Below are 19,265 nucleotides of genomic sequence, written 5' to 3' on the forward strand. Positions count from 1 at the left end.
AAGAAGAAGAAGAAGAAGAAGAAGAAGAAGAAGAAGAAAGAAGCAGCTCAACACCTTCATGGGGAATCTCAGAACTCGCTACTCCATGCTCTGCCTCTGTCGAGGACAGGGAGAGAGCAAACAGCTTCTCTGCTTTCCTAGGGACTCCAAATATTGCCACTGGAACCATGATAGGTCAGCTTCCAGACGGATTTGCCCAGTGTCGCTCACAAACAGACCCCTAAGAAAGGCTCAGAGAAGCCCACTGGGGCTGGGCAGGAGGGTGAGAATCCCAACTTTCAGCTACAGCTCCAAGCAGTTTCAAGGTCACATCTTCCCTTTTTTAAATCTATTAATAATACTCCCTTTCTGTAGCTGTGTAGTATTTCCAAGTTTCATAAGCATCTCTTAGAGATGGCATTTGGGTTGCTTCTGTCCTGTCATTATAAACATCCCTGCAATGATTCATATGTACAACATATTGTATATATGTGTGTGCATTGGTAGGGCACATTCTTTGTCAGGTTGCTGATGGAAAGTGTGATGGTTTGTATATGCTTGGCCCAGGGAGTGGCACTATTAGAAGGTGTGGCCCTGTTGGAGTAGGTGTGGCCCTGTTGGAGTAGGTGTGTCATTGTGGGTGTGGGCTTTAAGACCCTCATCCTAGCTGCCTGGAAGTCAGTATCTGCCAGCAGCTTTGAGATGAAAATGTAGAACTCTCAGCTCCTCCTGCACCATGCCTGCCTGGACACTGCCATGCTTCCTGCCTTGATGATAATGGACTGAACCTCTGAACCTGTAAGCCAGCCCCAATTAAATGTCCTTATAAGAGTTGCGTTGGTCACAGTGTCTGTTCATAGCAGTAAAACCCTGACTAAGACAGAAAAGCGTTGCTCAGATTTGCAGTTTGGGTAAGTGCTGCTGTAAACTGACCTCCATAAGCCTTGTGCTGGGTTATATGCCCACCAGCCATACAGGAGCACCTGTGTCCCATCCTTCTAATCCAGAGTTATATATTTTTTTTCCTCTGCCAATCCATTTGTGAGGCTATAAATATGTGTGTATCATTATTGCTATGATTTTTTAAAAGTTTTTATTATATTTGCTTATTGTGCGTGTGCACGTGTGTGTGAACGCGTGTCTGCTCACACAAGTGAATGCCTTGTGCAGAGGTGAAAGGACAACTTGTGGCTATTGGTTCTCTTTCTGCTGATTGGAATCAGGGATAGAATTCCAGTCGTTGGGCTTGGCTGCAAACAGCCTTACCAACTAAATCATTTTGATAGTTCAATTTTTAAGAATTAAGTATATTTCCTCTCCAGGGACTGCATACATCTGCTGGTTCTCTGGGGCACTTTTTGGTCTTTCAATATTGGTTTATCAAAACTGAATGGGAATCAGCAATGGACTAACAGTGTATCAAACAGTTTTCACCTGCTGGGATGTTTCTGATACATAACTCATTCCTTATGCAGAACTACTGAGCTATCTTTCTCATCACTTCTAAGTCTTGACATAGTTGGCCTGTTCTCCAAGGCATCTTTCCCTCCTTATTCCAGGGAATTTTTAGGTGTTTCCCTCTCGGGCATAGACATTTTTTTAAAAAATTGCATTGACTTGCTTTGGCTTGCCAATTTCTCTAAAACTTTTTCTGAGGTGATAATAAGGAAAAGAAACTGGTGACTTTTGAAAGTTAACAATTCCTCAGGCAATGAACAGTCTACGCCATTTTGCTTTTCACTAGCAGAAGAATCTCAGACACTGAGACCTTACCTACAGTGACAATCCTCAGCAGAGAGAGTGCCCACTTCTTATTGACGAGTGTCCAGAATGGGGGAATTGTTAAGAGTATCGGAGAGAGAAAGGCCACGCCAAACAATTCCAGTCCTGTGAGCTCCAGCGTTTGCAGGGGAAAATAATAGATCATGGGCCCCAGTCCATGGTAGAGAGACCAGGAGACGTAGCCTAGGAAAAACGTTTAGGAGAGAGTGTGAGTCTGGCACTGTTCCTGATGACAGCCTGACACTCCACTCTGCTCTAAATTTCCTGCCTCTGGCATCAGCTGGGTATTGAGACTCAGCTCCCTTCCCAGCAGGCAAGGTAGAGGACAGACAGGCTGTTGTGAGTCTGTCACCACCTCCTTTGTTCCCGTAACTATGTAGTCATAAAACTGTGACTATGCCTGTAGATAGTCTTTTTAATAAGATGGCATAGGCTGGACCATCAAAGATGAAGCAGGCTTCCTGTCAGGATTCTGATTGATAAAATATTCTCACCTAATTTATCCCATACATATGTAATGAGAAATATCATAAAACTAAAGAAGTAGTGTTCCCTCCAACTTACAGCCTCGAGCCCTTTAGTTAAGCAACAGACTTTTACTTGTGAGTAGACCATCATAAACCTGCCCTTACTGGGCATGCGTGGGGAGTGAAACAGATCTGAGCTGGGTTTTAACCAGATAGCTTATCCCTCATATAATCCACATCCTAGTAGGTAAATGTATACACCTTACCCACACTTCTACCAAAACTGAAACAGTTGGGGCAAACCAACAGCGCAAACCTCTGAGAACCGGAAAGTTCAGTGATTGTCTGGCGTGCCACAGTGCTAAATGTCACAGGGAGCTTAGATCCCAGCAGCACACTTAACTTTCTCCCAAGTCCCTTCTTGCCCTCAGATTAATTAATCTGCAGGCGTTACACCACCTCACAGTTCTCAGAATGAGATCAAGCCTCCCGGAGGAACTCAGTGTGACTCCTCCCAGTTTACTAGGCACTGAGAAAGGCAGGAAAAAAAAAGAGAGAGAGAGAGAGAGAGAGAGAGTTTCAATCCCTCCTGAGACAAGCTGCCTGCAGAAACTCTCGTTCTCAGGAGAGCGCAGTCCGCGGGCCAAAAGGATGCTTGCTTCCAAATGAACCGCACGACTTAGTCATTTCCCAAAGTTACCCTTTCTAAGTATATTAAACTCAAAGTTTAAGCATACATCTCCCACAGAACCAGAATACTAAATCCTTGGTGCTCCGTGCAAAACTGCTAAATGAGCCCAGGAGACTAGAAGCAGACGCGTTTTGCCGAACACACTAGTATACTCGCAGCTACCAAGACCCCTCAAACAGGGAGCCAGAACCAAAGACAGCTACCCTGGGTCCTCACCTACAGCCCCTGGGAAACACAGGTGCCCTTTCCTTGGGAAAGCTAAGTCCAGTAATAAACTGTACTGAGGTAGACTTGAAGGTCACGGTCCGGAGCTGCAGGAGATCAACGCAGTCGCAGGGAGAACTCTCTATGCAACCCCAGGGCGGCGCGGGAGCTGCGGAACCCGGGCTTGGGAACCTCTATCTGGTCTGGTCTCCTTCGCTTCCACCCAGGGCGCGATAAGCATCTCCATTCCCGGCGCCGGGCCTCTTCTCCCGGCTCTGTCACCCCCGCTGGGAACAAGCCCAGCCAGTGTGAACCAAGACAGCCTCGACTTACCCAGCAAGGTCTCCAGGGCGATTGCTCTCCACAGGCCTGGCATGACTACGGCCACCCGGAAAGCCTCGAGGACTGTCCCTCCCGCCCCGCGTGCGCCCCGTGCTCCCTGCGGGGTCCTCCCCGGTCTGCCTGCTCGGTGTCCCCGAGTGGCCCGCGGGTCTGAGGCGGCCGCGGGAGTCCTGGCAGGGTGCGTCACCTCCTTCCTGGCACACCTGCGCGCCGCCCCGCCCGACGCCACCCTTGCCTTCAGCGCTGCTGAAGACGCGCCACCCTAGTGCAGCCTGTGCTCTCCAAACCTGTCACCCAGCCGGAACGAAGTCTCCTAGTCCCCATCCCATCCTTTACCCCCTAAGAAAGAACACATGGAAGATGGAGCCCCCCCCCCCTCCAGCGGAGGAAGGGAACAACCCAAATAGGTGATGTCATCGGTTAATCTAAGCCCGTGCTTGCCTCAAATGCACCAAACTTTGGGCTCATCCTCTGTTGCATAGACAGGCTGTGGTGGTGCATACCCAAAACCCCAGCATTTAAGAGATGGAGACCAGAGAATCGGGATAAACAGGTTACATTTCCAGATACTTGATAGTGTGAGACCTCCTTCTTCTTCCGACTCCACGCCTAACCCCTTATCTTTTTTTTTTTTTAAAGCTTTGGTAGTAAACGCAACTCAGGAACTGTCAGCATCATCCCCTATGATGGGGTGCCTACATTTTAAGAAACAGCTCAAAATGCTCATTGTTACAAGTCCACAGCAGCCTTGAACTAAGAGTTCCTGGTCGCTTTTGAGCACAGAGATAGCTGGATAAATTTAGAGAACAAAGTAGAGCCTCTGGAACCCTATCGCCTGGCATCAAGTCATTTTTTTTTCATAACCTTAACAAGACAGTTACACAGGACAAAGAAAACTTTTTCCAGCAAGTGACCACAGGGAAATTAACTACCCAAGTGGGAAAGTTTCAAGTTGAACCCCTACCTCACACATACACAGAAACCAACTCATACAGGCTCTGTAGTTGTTTGAATGAAAACTTCAATATCTCACAGGCGCAAATACTTGAATACTTGGTCACCAGTGGGTGGCGCTGTTTGGGAAGATGGTACAGCCTTCCTGGAGGAAGTGTATCCCTGGCAGTGAGCTTTAAGAGCTCGTAGCCTCTCCAGACACGCAGATTGCTTTCTCTGCTTCACGATTCCTGTTAAAGATGTGTTCTCTGGGTTTTTCACTCTGGCCTCCCTGCCACGAGTCCTCCTTGATTGGCTCTCACTCTGGAACTGTAAACCCAAATAAACTCTTTCTTGATTGTTTCTGTGATGGTTTATCACAGCAACAGAAACACAAATACAAAGACCAAAGACTGTATCAACCATGAATGCTTTTAAAGAGAAAGAAGAAAGGGAGAGGGAGAGGGAGAGAGAGAGAGAGAGAGAGAGAGAGAGAGAGAGAGAGAGAGAGAGGGAGGGAGGGAGGGAGGGGAGGGGAGGGAGAGAGAGAGAGAGAGTAGATCTTCATGGTTTCAACTCTTAGGTAATAGATTCTCAGTTCAGCATCAAAAGCGTAAGAGACAAGAGAGAAATGATACATAAACGGATGTCCTCTGAGATTAGAAGCTCTTAGCCATGTGCAGAGGTGTGGTGTGCCCTTGTGGTGGGGAGGTAGCTAGGGATACTGAAGGGAAGATCATTAGCTCAAGGGTCTAAGCCTGCCTCTGCAACAAAGCAAAACTTCATCTCAAAAATAAATAAAAATAAACCAACAAAAAATGGAAATATTTTTGCCTCAAAAGACTGAAAAGAGGGCTGGCGAGAGGGCTCAGCAGATAAAGGTCACTAGGTTTGACCACCCGAGGCCTTGGGATCCACATCACTGAAAGAGGAAACTGACTCTTAACAAGTCCCTCTCTGACCTCCACACTCATGATGAGACATTGGTGCTTTCTCAATCTCTCTCTCTCTCTCTCTCTCTCTCTCACACACACACACACACACACACACACACACACACAAAATAAAATATCTTTGAAGAGAGTGAAAAGAGAGCTGAGTGTAGCTTAATGATAAAACTTGTCCTGGGCACACCCCATGTTCCGAGTTCAAACCCTAGCCTGAACTCACAGACACACCGGGACAGACAGGGGAGAGATAACCAGAAAGGGAGACAATGTTTCTAAGCTATACATGTTTCAGTTGTCGTGTTCTATCTCCACTTGTTAAGATGTCTGCCCTGCTTCCTCCTTCTGACTTACTGAAAGCTGTCTGTGGGTTTTTCTACTCTGGATATTTTGCATAGATAGACTCATACAATGAGCACATGGCCTTCCACCTCTGGCCAGAAGTCCTCGGGCAATGCAATGAAAGTATGGTGCAGTTCTAGAAAAGGTGTTGGTGGTATTGGTTTTTTGTTTGTTTGTTTGTTTGTTAACTAGAAAACACACAGGGAGGATTGAGTGACCTCTTTTTGCCCTTCCATTGACTTCTTGTGATCTAAACCGAGATGGTATCTCATAGAAAACCGGCTATCAACTCAGTACAAGTTTTCTCAAGTGTGTAATCTTGTCAGTCTGTAAATGTATTAATTCTGAATGTGCCGACTCTCTGTGACAGCATGGGAAATTTCCATCCCAGGGCAAGCAAAGGCCGAACTCTCCCCTGCAGACAGCCACTGCCAGAGCGCAATCAGGGTTAGCCTCAAGTTCCTCTTCAATACAGGTTGGATTCATAGCTGGGTGGTGGAGTGTTATTTAGTCATAAAAAGCAATGAGGCAGTGACTGGTACAAGCTCTAACAAGGAATATGGAAAGTATCCCACCACAGGACCCATGTGATTGCCTGCGCTCATTTATATGAGCGATCTAGAGTAGGGAATCCCGAAAGGCAGAAAGCACTGTGGTGGTAACTGGGATCTGAGAAAAGCGGGAGACCAGGAAGTGACTGCTCAGTAGGTGAGGGTTTTCTTTTAGGGGGTGTGGTAGTTTGAATATGCTTGGCCCATAAGGAGTGGTATTGTTAGGAGGTGTGGCCTTGTTGGAGGAGGTGTGTCACTGTGGAGGTGGGCTCTGGAGGTCTGCTCCTGTGCTCAGGCTCTACCCATTTCAGAAGAGATCTTCTGAGCTGCCTGAGGATACCCGTCTTCTGTTTGCCTTCGGAACTAAATGGAGAACTCTCAGCTCCTCCAGTGCCATGCCTGCCTGCACACTGCCATGCTTCCTGCCACGATGATAATGGACTGAACCTGTAAGCCAGCCCCAGTTAAATGTTGTCCTTTATAACAACATTTGGGAGGGGAGGCAGAAGGATAAGGAATTCCAGGCCATTCTCAGCTGTGTAGTAAGTTCAAAGCCAAACTGAGAAACATGAGCCTTTAGAACACAAAAGCTAAATCAACAACTAATGAACTAACGAACAAACGAAATAAAAGAAATGTCTCCAAAAAAAAAAAAAAAACAAAGATAGGAGCTCAATGAGCATCAGTGTTAAAGACGATTACATAGGAGAAATCCACTTCATACTCACTATGGAATTCTGATTTTTAAAAACATCACATGCTAACATGCTGATGAGGATGTGGAGACCCTGCTGGGGAGGGGACAGAAAGTGGTGCAGCTACACAGGAAAACATTCTACTGGTTCCTCGAACAGTTAAATACAGAGGTACTGTATGACCCAACCATTATACTCTGAGGTATAGGTACAAGAGAAAAGGGGCAGTGTCCAAAACCCATGCACAGGTGTTTATAGCAGCACTGCTTCTAACAGACCCAAAGGGAAGCAGTCCAAATGCACAAGCACTGATTATAGTTAGATTATATATATATATGTATATATATACATATATGTGTGTGTGTGTGTGTGTATATATATATATATATATATATATATATATAAAATAGAATACCATTCAGCAATGAGAAAGTATTACTATATACGATGGCACGGTTAAATCTTGACACTGTGTTAAGAGGAAGAAGCCAGTCATGAAAAAATGTTGTACAATCCTATTTATGAGAAATAGTCTGAATAGGCCAATTGAGAGTGACTAAGAGTAACTTAGAGGTTACTCGGGGATATTCACATAGGTGGAGAAGGAAATGGGTTGGTGAATCTAGTTTCTCATATAGTAAGTGACACTTCTAAAATTAGGTTGTGATCCGTAACTTTCCAACTGTCAGTGTGCTGACAGCACCTCCTTGTCTATGTTATGCTAAATTCATGAATCACATGGGGTGAGAATTACATCTCCAAAACACTTAGAAGTGGTTTTGATGGGGCTACAGTCTGAATGCCAGGATTTCTCTGCGAATGAAAAAAAAGACATTAGACCCTCCACGATCCTGCCTGGGTGCCTCTCTGTTTCTCTCTGTACTGATTACATGTTTCACTGTATCTGGCAAAAGCAACTGAAGAAAGGAAGGAAGGGTTTACTAGGGCTCATGATCTGAAGTTAAGGGTACAGTCCACGACTGTGGGAAGGCATGGTGGAGAAGGTCTGGCGGCCAGGAAGGCCTGGCTACTACAAGGCCTTACTGCTCCACTGCATGAACAGTCAGGAAGCAGGGAGAAATAAAAGCTGGCGCCCAGCTCCCTTGCTCCTTTTTATTCAGTTAAAGAGTAGAGCCCAGGCCGAAGAGACGGCTCTGTGTTTAAGAACTGACTGTTCTTTCAGAGGTCCTGAGTTCAATTCCCAGCAACCACATGGTGGCTCACAACCATCTGTAATGGGATCCGATGCCCTCTTCTGGTGTGTCTGAAGACAGCAACAGTGTACGCACATTTAAAAAAAAAAAAAAAGAGCCAAAGGGATGGTGCTGCCCAGCCCACGTTTAGGGTGTGTCTTCCTCCCCCAGTTAAACCTCGGAAACACCCTTGTGGACACACCTTGAGGTAAACTTTCCTGGGTGGCTCTGAATCCAGTCTGGTTGACAATGAAGAGCAGTTTTCAAATGCTCAAAACAAAAGACACACACACAATACCTAATTGAGCACTGTGTGTCGGTGCAGTGCTTTGTTAGTTTATTATAAAGTTTGTTTCTTTTCTTATTATCTAACTTGCTACTGTTACTCTTGGCCTTCTGTTTCACTTCATTCTCTTCAGCCCTTCACTGCAGCTCACCACAGGTGTGTCTGGAAAATGCAGTCTGTCTTTGAGCCCAGAAACCGGAACATGAAATCTTAGTGAGCAGCTGTCCATCTCTGCTACAAAAATTGACTTTATAGAGACTCATGTTTGAGGTTTAAATAGATTAAAAAGCTAAGTCCTTCAGTGTAGCACCTGTGGTGTTCACAGGACTCAGGATACCTGGGGGTGTGGAGGAGCGCCCTTTGTTAAGCCGCCATGATGTTTGGCCTAGGGCAGGGGAGATCTTCGAGACAAGTCTGGCAAGCTTAACACTGACATCTCTGTCCTGAGAGTATTTTAATTGCCTTCTTGAGGCTTTCTGTAATCATGTTGGCATTCTCCCAACTGCAGATTCCACACCAACACTCAGGGTACAGGGAAGGGTTTCATCATCCGCCCCCATCAGTCTCCAGAGAGAGAACAGTATCCCATTCTGGGTGTTTCTCTTTCTGGTTTTCCAGTCTGGTCCTTCATGGCACACATGACTCCTAAGGCTCTCCTATGCCCCTTTAATGTATAGTTGAGTTAATGTATCCATAGTGGGTTAGTTACGAACCTGCTTCTAATTTCCTTGCTAGGAAATCGTATGATACATAGAGGGCTCATATGAAGTTTTAATTACCTGGCTCTCCACCTATCTTATTGCTTTTTAACTACAGAGATTATAAAATGTTTACACCCAACACACAGGATATGAGTTATTTGGATACTGATAACAGCCCCATTCAGCCTGGCCTGCACAGTGCAAGTGCAATGGCGCCAGCTTGCCATCGCAGACACTACCTCCATTTTCGTATCTATAATTTGTTTGGCTCACACTTACATTTCAAAGGCCTTAACCACTCACTTTTCCGTAGGATCTCTTTTTCATTCTGAAGCTGTCCTTGAAAAATTCTCACATTACCTGAAAATGAATAAAGTCCCTGACAGTCATTCCAGATGCTTCCTCGTCTTCTCGTTTGTAGAGCATGACCACATGAAGTTCGGTTAGAACACACTGAGACTGTTTTTCCGTTTTATCAGAAAACAAGGATCTCTGGTGTGACCTAACACCGAGGGTTGTGATAAAGATCTGATCTCCTGGTGAGAATTAGAAATGCTTTTCTTTAAAGAGGTTTGGTGAGAAGAACCATCACCTCCTCCACCTCCACCTCCACCTCCACCACCACCACCACCACCACAACCACCACCATCACCACCTCCACCTCCACCTCCACCACCACCACAACCACCACCATCACCACCTCCACCACCTCCATCTCCACCACCTCCACCACCTCCACCTCCACTACCTCCACCACCTCCACCTCCACCTCCACCACCACTTCCATCACCATCACCACCTCCACCACCACCTCCACCTCCACCTCCACCTCCACCTCCACCTCCACCTCCACCACCACCTCCACCACCACCATCACCATCTCCACCACCACCTCCACCTCCACCACCTCCACCACCTCCACCACCTCCACCACCACCACCTCCACCACCACCACCACCACCACCACCACAACCATAGCAGTCTAGGCACATTTGGTTTATAAAAATATCCACACTGCCATCAAATCAGTTCCTGGTTTGCAATGACCTACATCTGCGTCTCTCTGGCATCCCACAAGCATCCCAGGCCAGGCACAGCAGTAGTTAGCAGTAGTTAGCATCATGAAGCTGGGACCTGGGTGAAAGATCAGCCTCCTACTGTGTGTCTCATGGAGGTACCACATGGTTTTCCTTCCTAGCCAGCGAACCAAGGGATTTGGGGTGCTACCAGTACACAGCACTGATCCAGCATGTATTAGATCCTGGGTCTATTGCCACTACTGCTGAGGACAGACAGGACAGACATGGGTGAGGCAGAAGAAGAGAGAAAGGAAAAAGAAAAGAAAAGAAAAGAAAAGAAAAGAAAAGAAAGCAGGCAAACCCACACTCTAGCCTTCCCAAGCCAGGCAGCCTTGTGGCTCTAGATGTGTCCTCTAAGAGGTAAAGTTCAGTGAGGGGTTTTGTAGTCACAGAGACACACCCTTAAGGTGTTGAGACCCCAACATCTCCCTTTAGCTCTCTTTCCATTTGGCCACCTCCCATACCAGCTGTCACCCCACAGAGGCCTGAAAGCAATGGAGTTACCAGACTCTGGACTCCATCCTCGGAAACAGTGAGCTCCAACAGACCTTTTCTCTCCGTAGGTGGATTGTTTCCGATGTTTGTTACAGTAACAGAAGAAAACTGAGTAACTCAGCAGCCTCCACTCTAAGAGGCAGGAAATGTTTTGACAAAGAGACTGATCTACTGCAGCTTTCTCCCAAGCCTCCCAGGTCCCTTTGCTCTACTTCGTAACTGATTGGCAGCTCCTTACCCATTAGCTTTGATTGTTTCCCTTTATTTGGCTTGAGGATTTCTTCATTGCTGTTTGCTTTTTTTTGCTTGCCCAATAAATTGAGAGCGTTTTCTCAGGGCGATAGATATGATCTTTAACAGGGTAATGATTCCGTGGCATAGTAACATATAAATTACTCAGTTACCCATTCACTTTGAAATCTGTTTACAAGTTTTTATTCCTAACTTTTTGTCAGTATGCAGATTGCTCAATTTAAAATTCATGTCTCCCACCACCATCACCAAATAAAATCAGTCCTTCCCCACATGCTATGGAAGAAGAGGAGGAGAAGGAGGACCTCCCCCACATGCTATGGAAGAAGAGGAGAAGGAGGAGGAGAACTGGAGGGAGGACCCAAGTGAGGGAGCTCAGAGGCACCGTGCGGATGAAGTCAGTGACCACACAGATGCTCTGACACTCAGCGATTATTTGGACAGGACTGTAGAAAAGTATTTCAATATCCTGTTTGATTTTGTTAGAAAAAAAAGAGAAGAAAAGAAAGAAGGAAGGAAGGAAGGAAGGAAGGAAGGAAGAAAGAAAGAAGGAAAGAAAGAAAGGGTGTTATTGATTCATCTGATAAAGAAGTCATCTATGAGGCAGAACAACTGAATGTAAAAACTACGAGTCCTCTTGTTTTGACTGAAGTTCTCTTTAATGAGAAAGATAAGAGAGCAAATCAAGAAACCAAAGTACTATTTCCTACAACATTGTCATAACAACAAAAAGGTCAGCGGCACCTTCTCTGTAGTCTGGAATGTGTGGTAGTGTTGCATCAAACTCAGCTCACCACCAAGATTCCATCTGTCTTAGAGGAGATGTGAGAGGCAGACATTTTAGGGGTGGTCATCGTCAGCCAATCAGAAAAGGCCTTGAAGAAGTATGCTTCAAAGGAAGTTTCCAAAGAGATCTATGTCAACACAGAACCACTTATTCAATGGTCGAAGGAAGCAGAGGAAGAGTCCTCCAGTGGTGAGGAAGAAGATGAAGATGAAAATATTGAGATGGTATATTTGAAGACTGCCAGTGTACCAAAAGGATGGATGCAATGTAGCTTAACAATGTAACGCTACAAAGTTTTCCCCATTCTTGGCCAGAAATGCTACATGTATGCACAAGGGTGAAAATGGCTGACCATGATGCCCCACTTGCTACTAAAAAGACATTCCTGTGAGTCCTCTATAATTAAGCCCAATGAGATGTCTAGAAAGTCCATACATATCAGTGAACAGCTATAGTTTAGTAGACACATTTGGATCACATTTATACAGTCATAAAAACTAAAGATTTGATATTGGTCAAAACAATTTTTTTTTCATGTGTCTCTGACAAGAATGTAAAACTTCTCAAAGAAGACGATTCCTGACTCGGTTTCAGCAAAAGTCACCATGGTGCCATTAGTTCTGCTTAAAGGGTTTCCTTCAATTTGTGGCTCTGGAGAGTGGGGTGTGCTTTTTGCAGCCCCTTCAGTGTAGTTAGGTCAGTTTCAGTCTTGGGATGGGAAAACAGAAGAAACTTGACATGGAAGACAAGGTTACTAGCTGTACTGGCTAGTTTTGTGTGTCCACTTGACACAAGCTATAATTATCACAGAGAAAGACACCTCCCTTGAGGAAACTCGTCCATGAGATCCAGGCATTTTCTCAATTAGTGATCAAGGCTCGGAGGGTCCTGCCAATTGTGGGTGGTGCCATCTCTGGACTGGTAGTCTTGGGTTCTATAAGAAAGAAAACTGAGCAAGCCAGGGGAAGCAAGCCAGTAAGTAGCATTCCTCCATGGCCTCTGCACCAGCTCCTGCTTCCTACCCTGTGTGAGTTCCAGTCTTGACTTCCTTTGGTGATGAACAGCAATGTGAATGTGTAAGTCAAATAAACCCTTTCCACTTCAACTTGCTTCTTGGTCATGAAACCCTGTCTAAGACACTGTCTTCAGGTTTTACTGCTATGAACAGACACCATGACCAAGACAACTCTTATAAGGACAGCATTTAATTGGGGCTGGCTTACAGGTCCAGATGTTTAGTCCATTATCATCAAGCCAAGAGCATGGCAGCATCTAGACAGACATGGTGCAGGAAGAGCTGAGAGTTCTACATCTTCATCTGAAGGAGGCTAGTAGAAGACTGACTTCCAGGCAGCTAGGATTAGGGTCTTAAATCCACATCCACAGTGGCACACCTACTCCAACAAGGCCATAACTCCTAATAATGCCACTCCCTGGGTCAAGTATATACAAACCATCATAGTTACCTAGCTACCAAACATCCAGATTGTCCTCCTCTGTCCGTCAAATACAGTTTCTGCTAGAAAGAAGCATCAGACTGGAGACTACCCTGCTTAGATGACCAGGTTAATGCTGACTGTCAGTTTGACCAGATCTAGAATCACCAGAAACAAACTTCGAGGCATGTCTAAGAGAAAGTTTTAAACGGGTTCACTGAGGTTGGGGTGACCTAACTGTGGGCTGGGCCATCCTATGGGCGGGGATGCCAGACTGAATAAAAAGGAGAAACTTAATAGCTTTCATCTTTCTCTCTTCTGTGACTGCAGATGCAATGGCACCTAAGGCTCCTGTGGCCACACTTTTCCTGCCATGATGAACTACACCCTTAAGCTGTGAGCCAAAACAAATCCTCCTTCCTTCCTTCCTTCCTTCCTTCCTTCCTTCCTTCCTTCCTTCCTTCCTCAGGTTGCTTCTGTTAGGTGCTGTCCCTCATTACTGGGAAGTAAGTACCACACTTGGTGCCTCCCTGGGGTCTTAAGTGACTACTTCTCACAGTGGAAGGGACCAGAGTGTACCTGTTACTCCTTAGGGAGCTCTGCTTTTCTCCTCCCTGCTCCTCTTCTGGATAGGAGATGGTACTATGGAGTGGCTGAGCCCCAAGGGGAAGGATACACAGGTCCTTGAGCTAGCACAAGGAGGAAAGTGAGCTTGCCTTGGGGCTGACCAAGGACTGGATGGATAAGAGGAGCATGTGAAGCCACTGAGAAAATCAGGTTCATTCATTCCACACCAACAAGGCCTTTCCTGATACACCCATAGCTAGTTCTCCTCTGAGGTGAAGGGCATAAAAGTTAAAAGAGAATATGACACAGTTGGTAAGGGGCTTGCATCGGAAGCATGAGGACTGGAGTTCAAATCCCTGGTATCCACTGGGAGCAGCAGCATGTGTCTATAATTCCTGTACTGAGGAGAAGAGGGTACAGAGACAGGATCCCGGGGGTCCAACGGCCAGTGAAAGGCTGTTGGAAAAGCTAAAGTGGAGTAGCCGGGTTGTGGTGGTGCACCCTTTAATGCCAGCCCTCAGGAGGCAGTGGCAAGCAGATGTCTGTGAGTTTAAGGCCAGCCTGATCTACAAAGCAAATTGCAGGATAGCCAGGACTACACAGAGAAACCCTGTCTTGAAAATCAAAAAGCAAAACAACAAAAACAACAAAAAGCCCAACAACAAAACAAAAACTAACATGGGGAACTGTGGATTACATCCAGCGTTAACCTCTGACTCTACACACAGACTCGCTCGTGTGTGCGTGTGTGCGTATTCATACATAGTGCCAATGAGCTTTTATCTTGTGTCCCTTTAGGCAAAAGAAAGAGAGGCCAAGGTCAGTGGATGAAGTGATGGCAAACGAGTATGAGGATCTGAGCCCCACCCCAGAACCCAAGCACTGAAACGAGAAAACCAACTTCAAGGTGCCCTCTGACCTTACCACATAAATAAACAAATGTAAGTATAAGAGTGTTTTTAAAGGAAGAGAAGCAGGCCACAGCCTGTGTCAGAGCGACTCCCCCATGGAAGGTGAGGCTGCTCCAGGGATTGGTTTCCTGAGAACTGACCAGGGAGAGCCATCTAGGCCGAGATCCAGTCTCCCCATTCAGAGAGATTGAATCTCCCCACGGCCAGATTTCCACCTGAGATTGCTTGTGAGGTCACCACATTCTGGAAACACTGGGAACGTGATGTGCTATTAAGGTTGGAGCCTTAGAGCAAACTGCGTTTGGAACCTGGCTTTAACGGTGATTGGCTTAGGGCCACATTTCTGAAAACAGTAGCTCTGTGTAGCCAACCAGAGCAGAAATGTTCTCTGCATGGGGTGCCAGAGGTCATGTTCACACTGCGCCATGCCTCGGCTGGGAACATACTTCTGTGCCAGCACCGAAGCCATTGTCCCCTCCCTCTGTCCTTTACTGGCACCCTGCAGTGTCCCTTCCTCCTTCCCCCTCTCTCTCCCTTCCCCTCCTCACTCCCTGTTTTTGAGGCTGGCCTAGAACTCCTCATATAGCAGTGGCTAGTCTTGAACTTGCAATCCACCTGCTTCAGCCCTGCTCCAAACACTGGGAATGTGGGCATGTGTCACCACACCACACATCTGGCTTCAACAACCATTTCTACCATCTCCTTCAGAGAGGGTCAGTCAAATGCAGGTCCCCTGGAAAAAGAAACCAAGACAAAATTAGAAGTGGTCGATATTTTTTTTAAAGAAAATATCCAGGAGAGATGTATGGGAAAGGAGAGGACAGGAGGAAAGGGGGAGGACAGGAGGGGAGTGGGGCGCTTCAGCCATGACACTGAACACCTGAGCAGACTGAGGGAAGGAAGAGCCTCTGACCACCATGACCTCTGACAGTTCTCTGCACGACACAGCAGGAGAGGAGTGACTCTGCTCTAGGAAGAGCTCTCCCTGTCCTTTCAGAGTGGCACTGTCCAAGCAGAAGGGAGACCTATGGTGAGTCTCAAGTGGGAGCCAGAGGCTGTAGGTGAATCTGAGTCCTGTGCGTGGCTTGGAGGCACATCAAGGGCACACCATGATGCTGACCTCACTGGGTGACAAATGACGGATGCTGGGTGACAAATGACGGATACCCAGAGAGTCGTAGTGCTCTGTATGCACAGAGCATATACGTACTAAATGAAAATTCAGGACATGGGGCACTTCAAAATGTCTTTCTCTTGAATCAGTCTCAAAAGTGTCTTTAGTTTCTGTGTTTCTCCATCTTTAATTTAAATTATTTCTGATACAAATCGCAGGCCCAACAGAAACGTTTAAAAATGCAGCCAAACAACTCTCAAATATTCTTCGGCACTAAGGTGGAGGAGATTCAACTAAAGGATCATTACAGTGAGTACCACATTTACTGTCAAGTCTGTATCAGGGAATACCTGGTGTCCCATACAATGGAGAGCCTGCGACTTAGAACCGTGAGAACATTACTGGAACAATTAAGACAGAAGTAAAGATTGTGTACAGCCTGCCACAGTTTAGAGAGGCAGCAGTAGACTCTTGGCTCCACGCAATGACAAATATGCAATACCTTCCGAGTTCTCCTTCAGACCTGGTATGATGCAACTCACGAGATGTTCCGAGGGGCCTGCTCTCTTTGTTCCCAGCACCAAGGCACATGGGCTAAAGGACTGCTACTGGGACATTACTGTCTGACTCATGACCTATGAAAGAAACCTCCCAGAACTGTTTCTCTTGTGAGCATTGTTCGGGGTGTGCACCCATTCAACAGTGACTGCACAAACATGGCCAGTCGGCAGACAATAACTATTCTGTGAAATCACTGTGGCTGCTCAGTGAAGCTCCGAGGCAGGTTTTCCATCAACATTTACCTTCCTTTTCTGTTTTTAATCATAGATCTAAGTAAAAACAGAAGCAAGCAAACAAACGAACCATTTCAAATACTGGCCTGTTCTCTTTCTAGTGATGAATTACATGCTTCATTTTAGTCATCAAGATTTTACGGAAAAGCCGGGCGGTGGTGGCGCACGCCTTTAATCCCAGCACTTGGGAGGCAGAGGCAGGTGGATTTCTGAGTTTGAGGCCAGCCTGGTCTACAGAGTGAGTTCCAGGACAGCCAGAACTACACAGAGAAACCCTGTCTCGAAAAAACCAAAAAAAAAAAAAAAAGATTTTACGGAAAAGAGTGCTGCATATACAGCCGCCACTCATAGTGAAACTCACTGTGAATGCTTGCTGAAAACTGGCTGAAAGAAGCAAAGCTTTATAATGCACATCCTTAGTCAGAGTATTCAAGATACTGAGGCAGGAGGATCATGAGATCAAAGCCAGCCTGGACTACATAGTGAGTTCCAGGCTTGCCTGGATTACATATTGAGACCTTCTCTCCAAAATAAGTATGTGTGCGTATGTACGTGGAAATAAATATGAATATACATATATTTATATATAGCAATATATATATAAATTTTTCCCTTGGGGCTGGAGAGGTGGATTAGCAGTTGAGAGCACCAGGGGACCCTGGTTCAATTCCCAGCAACCACAAGACAACTCACAACTGTCCGTAACTCCAGTTCCAGTGGATCCAACACCCCCAAACAGACAAACATGCAGGCAAAACATTAACACACATAAAAAAAAATCATTTAATTTTTTTTCTTGCTATACTTGCAAAGGACCCAAGTTCAGTTCCAGCACCCATGTCAAGAGGCTCAGGTGACATGACACCCTCTGCTGGACTCTGATGGACCTGCACTCACAATGCACATACTCATATGTAGACACACATATACAAACATAATTTTAAAAAATCAATCTTTAAGATATATTTGTAGTTAAATGAAAGAGAATTTTAAATCTTACAGAAAGAAAAATTACCATGGCAAGCTTTACCTTCAGGACCTGCCCAGGACTGGTTCCTGCCTGTAGTCTCTGGTTCCAGTGTCACACAATGAGGACATGGTGCCTTTCCCTAGCCTGCTTTTTCTCATCTTTGTTCCCAGTCTCCAGAAACAGTCAGGTCCCAGGTGGCTTCTGCATGTTTAATTCCATATGAACCTTTTCTTTATTTTTAAATTTTTTGGAGATTATTGATTTTTTTATCATATGAGATTTTAAATCCCCACTCTCATCCTAGTTGCCCTCATATACACATGTCTACATGCATTTACTTAGATACACGTGCACACACAGTATCTACTTTTTCCGTTTAGTATAGGTTGCTCAGCTGCCGCACAAAAATGTCTTATGACATCTTGAAATTAAAATCAGTGGAATGTCATTGCATTAAATATGCCTCCCTGTGATGTGGAGATGATTTACAGTTCTTGACATTTTGGGTCTTCACTCTCTTATACCAAGAATATTCTGAAAAAGAAGCCACATATGGTCAAGTGTGCGTGCTGGCTTGTTTTAACTTTATGAGTCTGCAAATGTCAGCATCTTGCCTTGTGGCTTTAAATACAATCCATTCAGAATGATAAACTAGTGGACTAGGAAAGCCTTTATCAGAATTATTCATTGCCAGGTTTGGTTAAGTGTAACTCCAGCTCCCAGGGATCTGACACCCTCTTCTTGGACTCTGTGAGTGTCTGTACTCTCGTGTGCAAATAACTACACAGAAAAATTTATACACACTCACATTTAAAACAGAATCTAAAAAAGATATGGTGAGTCTACTATGGGCTGAGTGCAAAGTGCACGTGAGATTTTAGAGTAAGTCGCCTGAATTCATAGCTCTTCTCTGACACCAATCTCTCAGATGTTGGAGAAACCTGGTTCATTCTTTTTGACAACAATTGAACTTCCATAGTTCAGTAAGCATTTTTAAGGGTTACAGAACACACAGCACTTTGAGCAATAGCACCTAATGTGAGCCAAAGCAAGCTATGCATAAGTGAGATTACAATCTGATCCTGTGAGGTTCTGATGAGGTGCCTGCCATGACAGAGTCATGGAAAGACAATGCAGAGAGAATCTGGGAAAGAAAATGAAATCTCCTTGATTGTTCAGCAAGGAAACAAAAATCCAAAACATTGGAGGAAGCAAAGGAAGGGCCCTTCCTAATCTCAGAGGGCTCGTAATGGAGGTGGAGGATGATGAGGGATAGAGAGGGGCTGGCAGAAGGCTATTCCAGATGGTTGGTGACACCATGAAGAGAAAGGTCACCAGGGTCAGGTGAGTCAGGTGTTTGGAGTTCAAAGATCAACATGTTTCTAAAGCAAGCTCCCCCACCCCCCACCATGCATGTGGGAACATCCTCCCATATAGTCCCTCAAAGCAAGGACAAACAATGGAATGTGTTCCTGCCGCAGCACAAAGCGACGGGGTGTTCAGTGAGCAGAACCATGCACATGTACTGGGACTCAACTGCACCCTGGCAAGTTCAAACCAGTTCTGCATCAGATCTCCCCAACATGCTTCTGGTTCCTCACCCCTTCTCCCCACCGTCCCCCAGCGTCTCTTCTCTCATCTTTCTAATTCAGACACAGAAAAAAAATCAACCGGACAACTCTACTTCATTACTATGGGAAAGTGTGTACTGACTCACCAAAGATTGAGTAACTCCTGCTGGGGGTAA

General features: G+C 45.7%; 1 protein-coding gene and 1 pseudogene across 1 annotated transcript in view; one reads left to right on the forward strand and one right to left on the reverse strand.

The window, feature by feature from the left end:
- Positions 1 to 3,777, reverse strand: part of Cwh43 (cell wall biogenesis 43 C-terminal homolog) — a 46,061-nt gene extending 42,284 nt beyond the window's left edge. The window contains exons 1-2 of the mRNA XM_028780827.1: positions 3,457 to 3,777; positions 1,753 to 1,944 (exon numbers count right to left, since the gene is read on the reverse strand). Of these exons, the coding sequence (XP_028636660.1) occupies positions 1,753 to 1,944; positions 3,457 to 3,499 (235 nt within the window). The 5' untranslated portion in view covers positions 3,500 to 3,777. The remainder of the gene's footprint in view (positions 1 to 1,752; positions 1,945 to 3,456) is intronic.
- Positions 3,778 to 10,416: 6,639 nt separating this feature from the next.
- Positions 10,417 to 12,010, forward strand: LOC114632253 (annotated as a pseudogene).
- Positions 12,011 to 19,265: the final 7,255 nt, after the last annotated feature.

The sequence above is a fragment of the Grammomys surdaster genome, unplaced genomic scaffold (genome assembly GCF_004785775.1).
Source record: "Grammomys surdaster isolate TR1022 unplaced genomic scaffold, NIH_TR_1.0 372, whole genome shotgun sequence".
NCBI lineage: Eukaryota > Metazoa > Chordata > Mammalia > Rodentia > Muridae > Grammomys > Grammomys surdaster.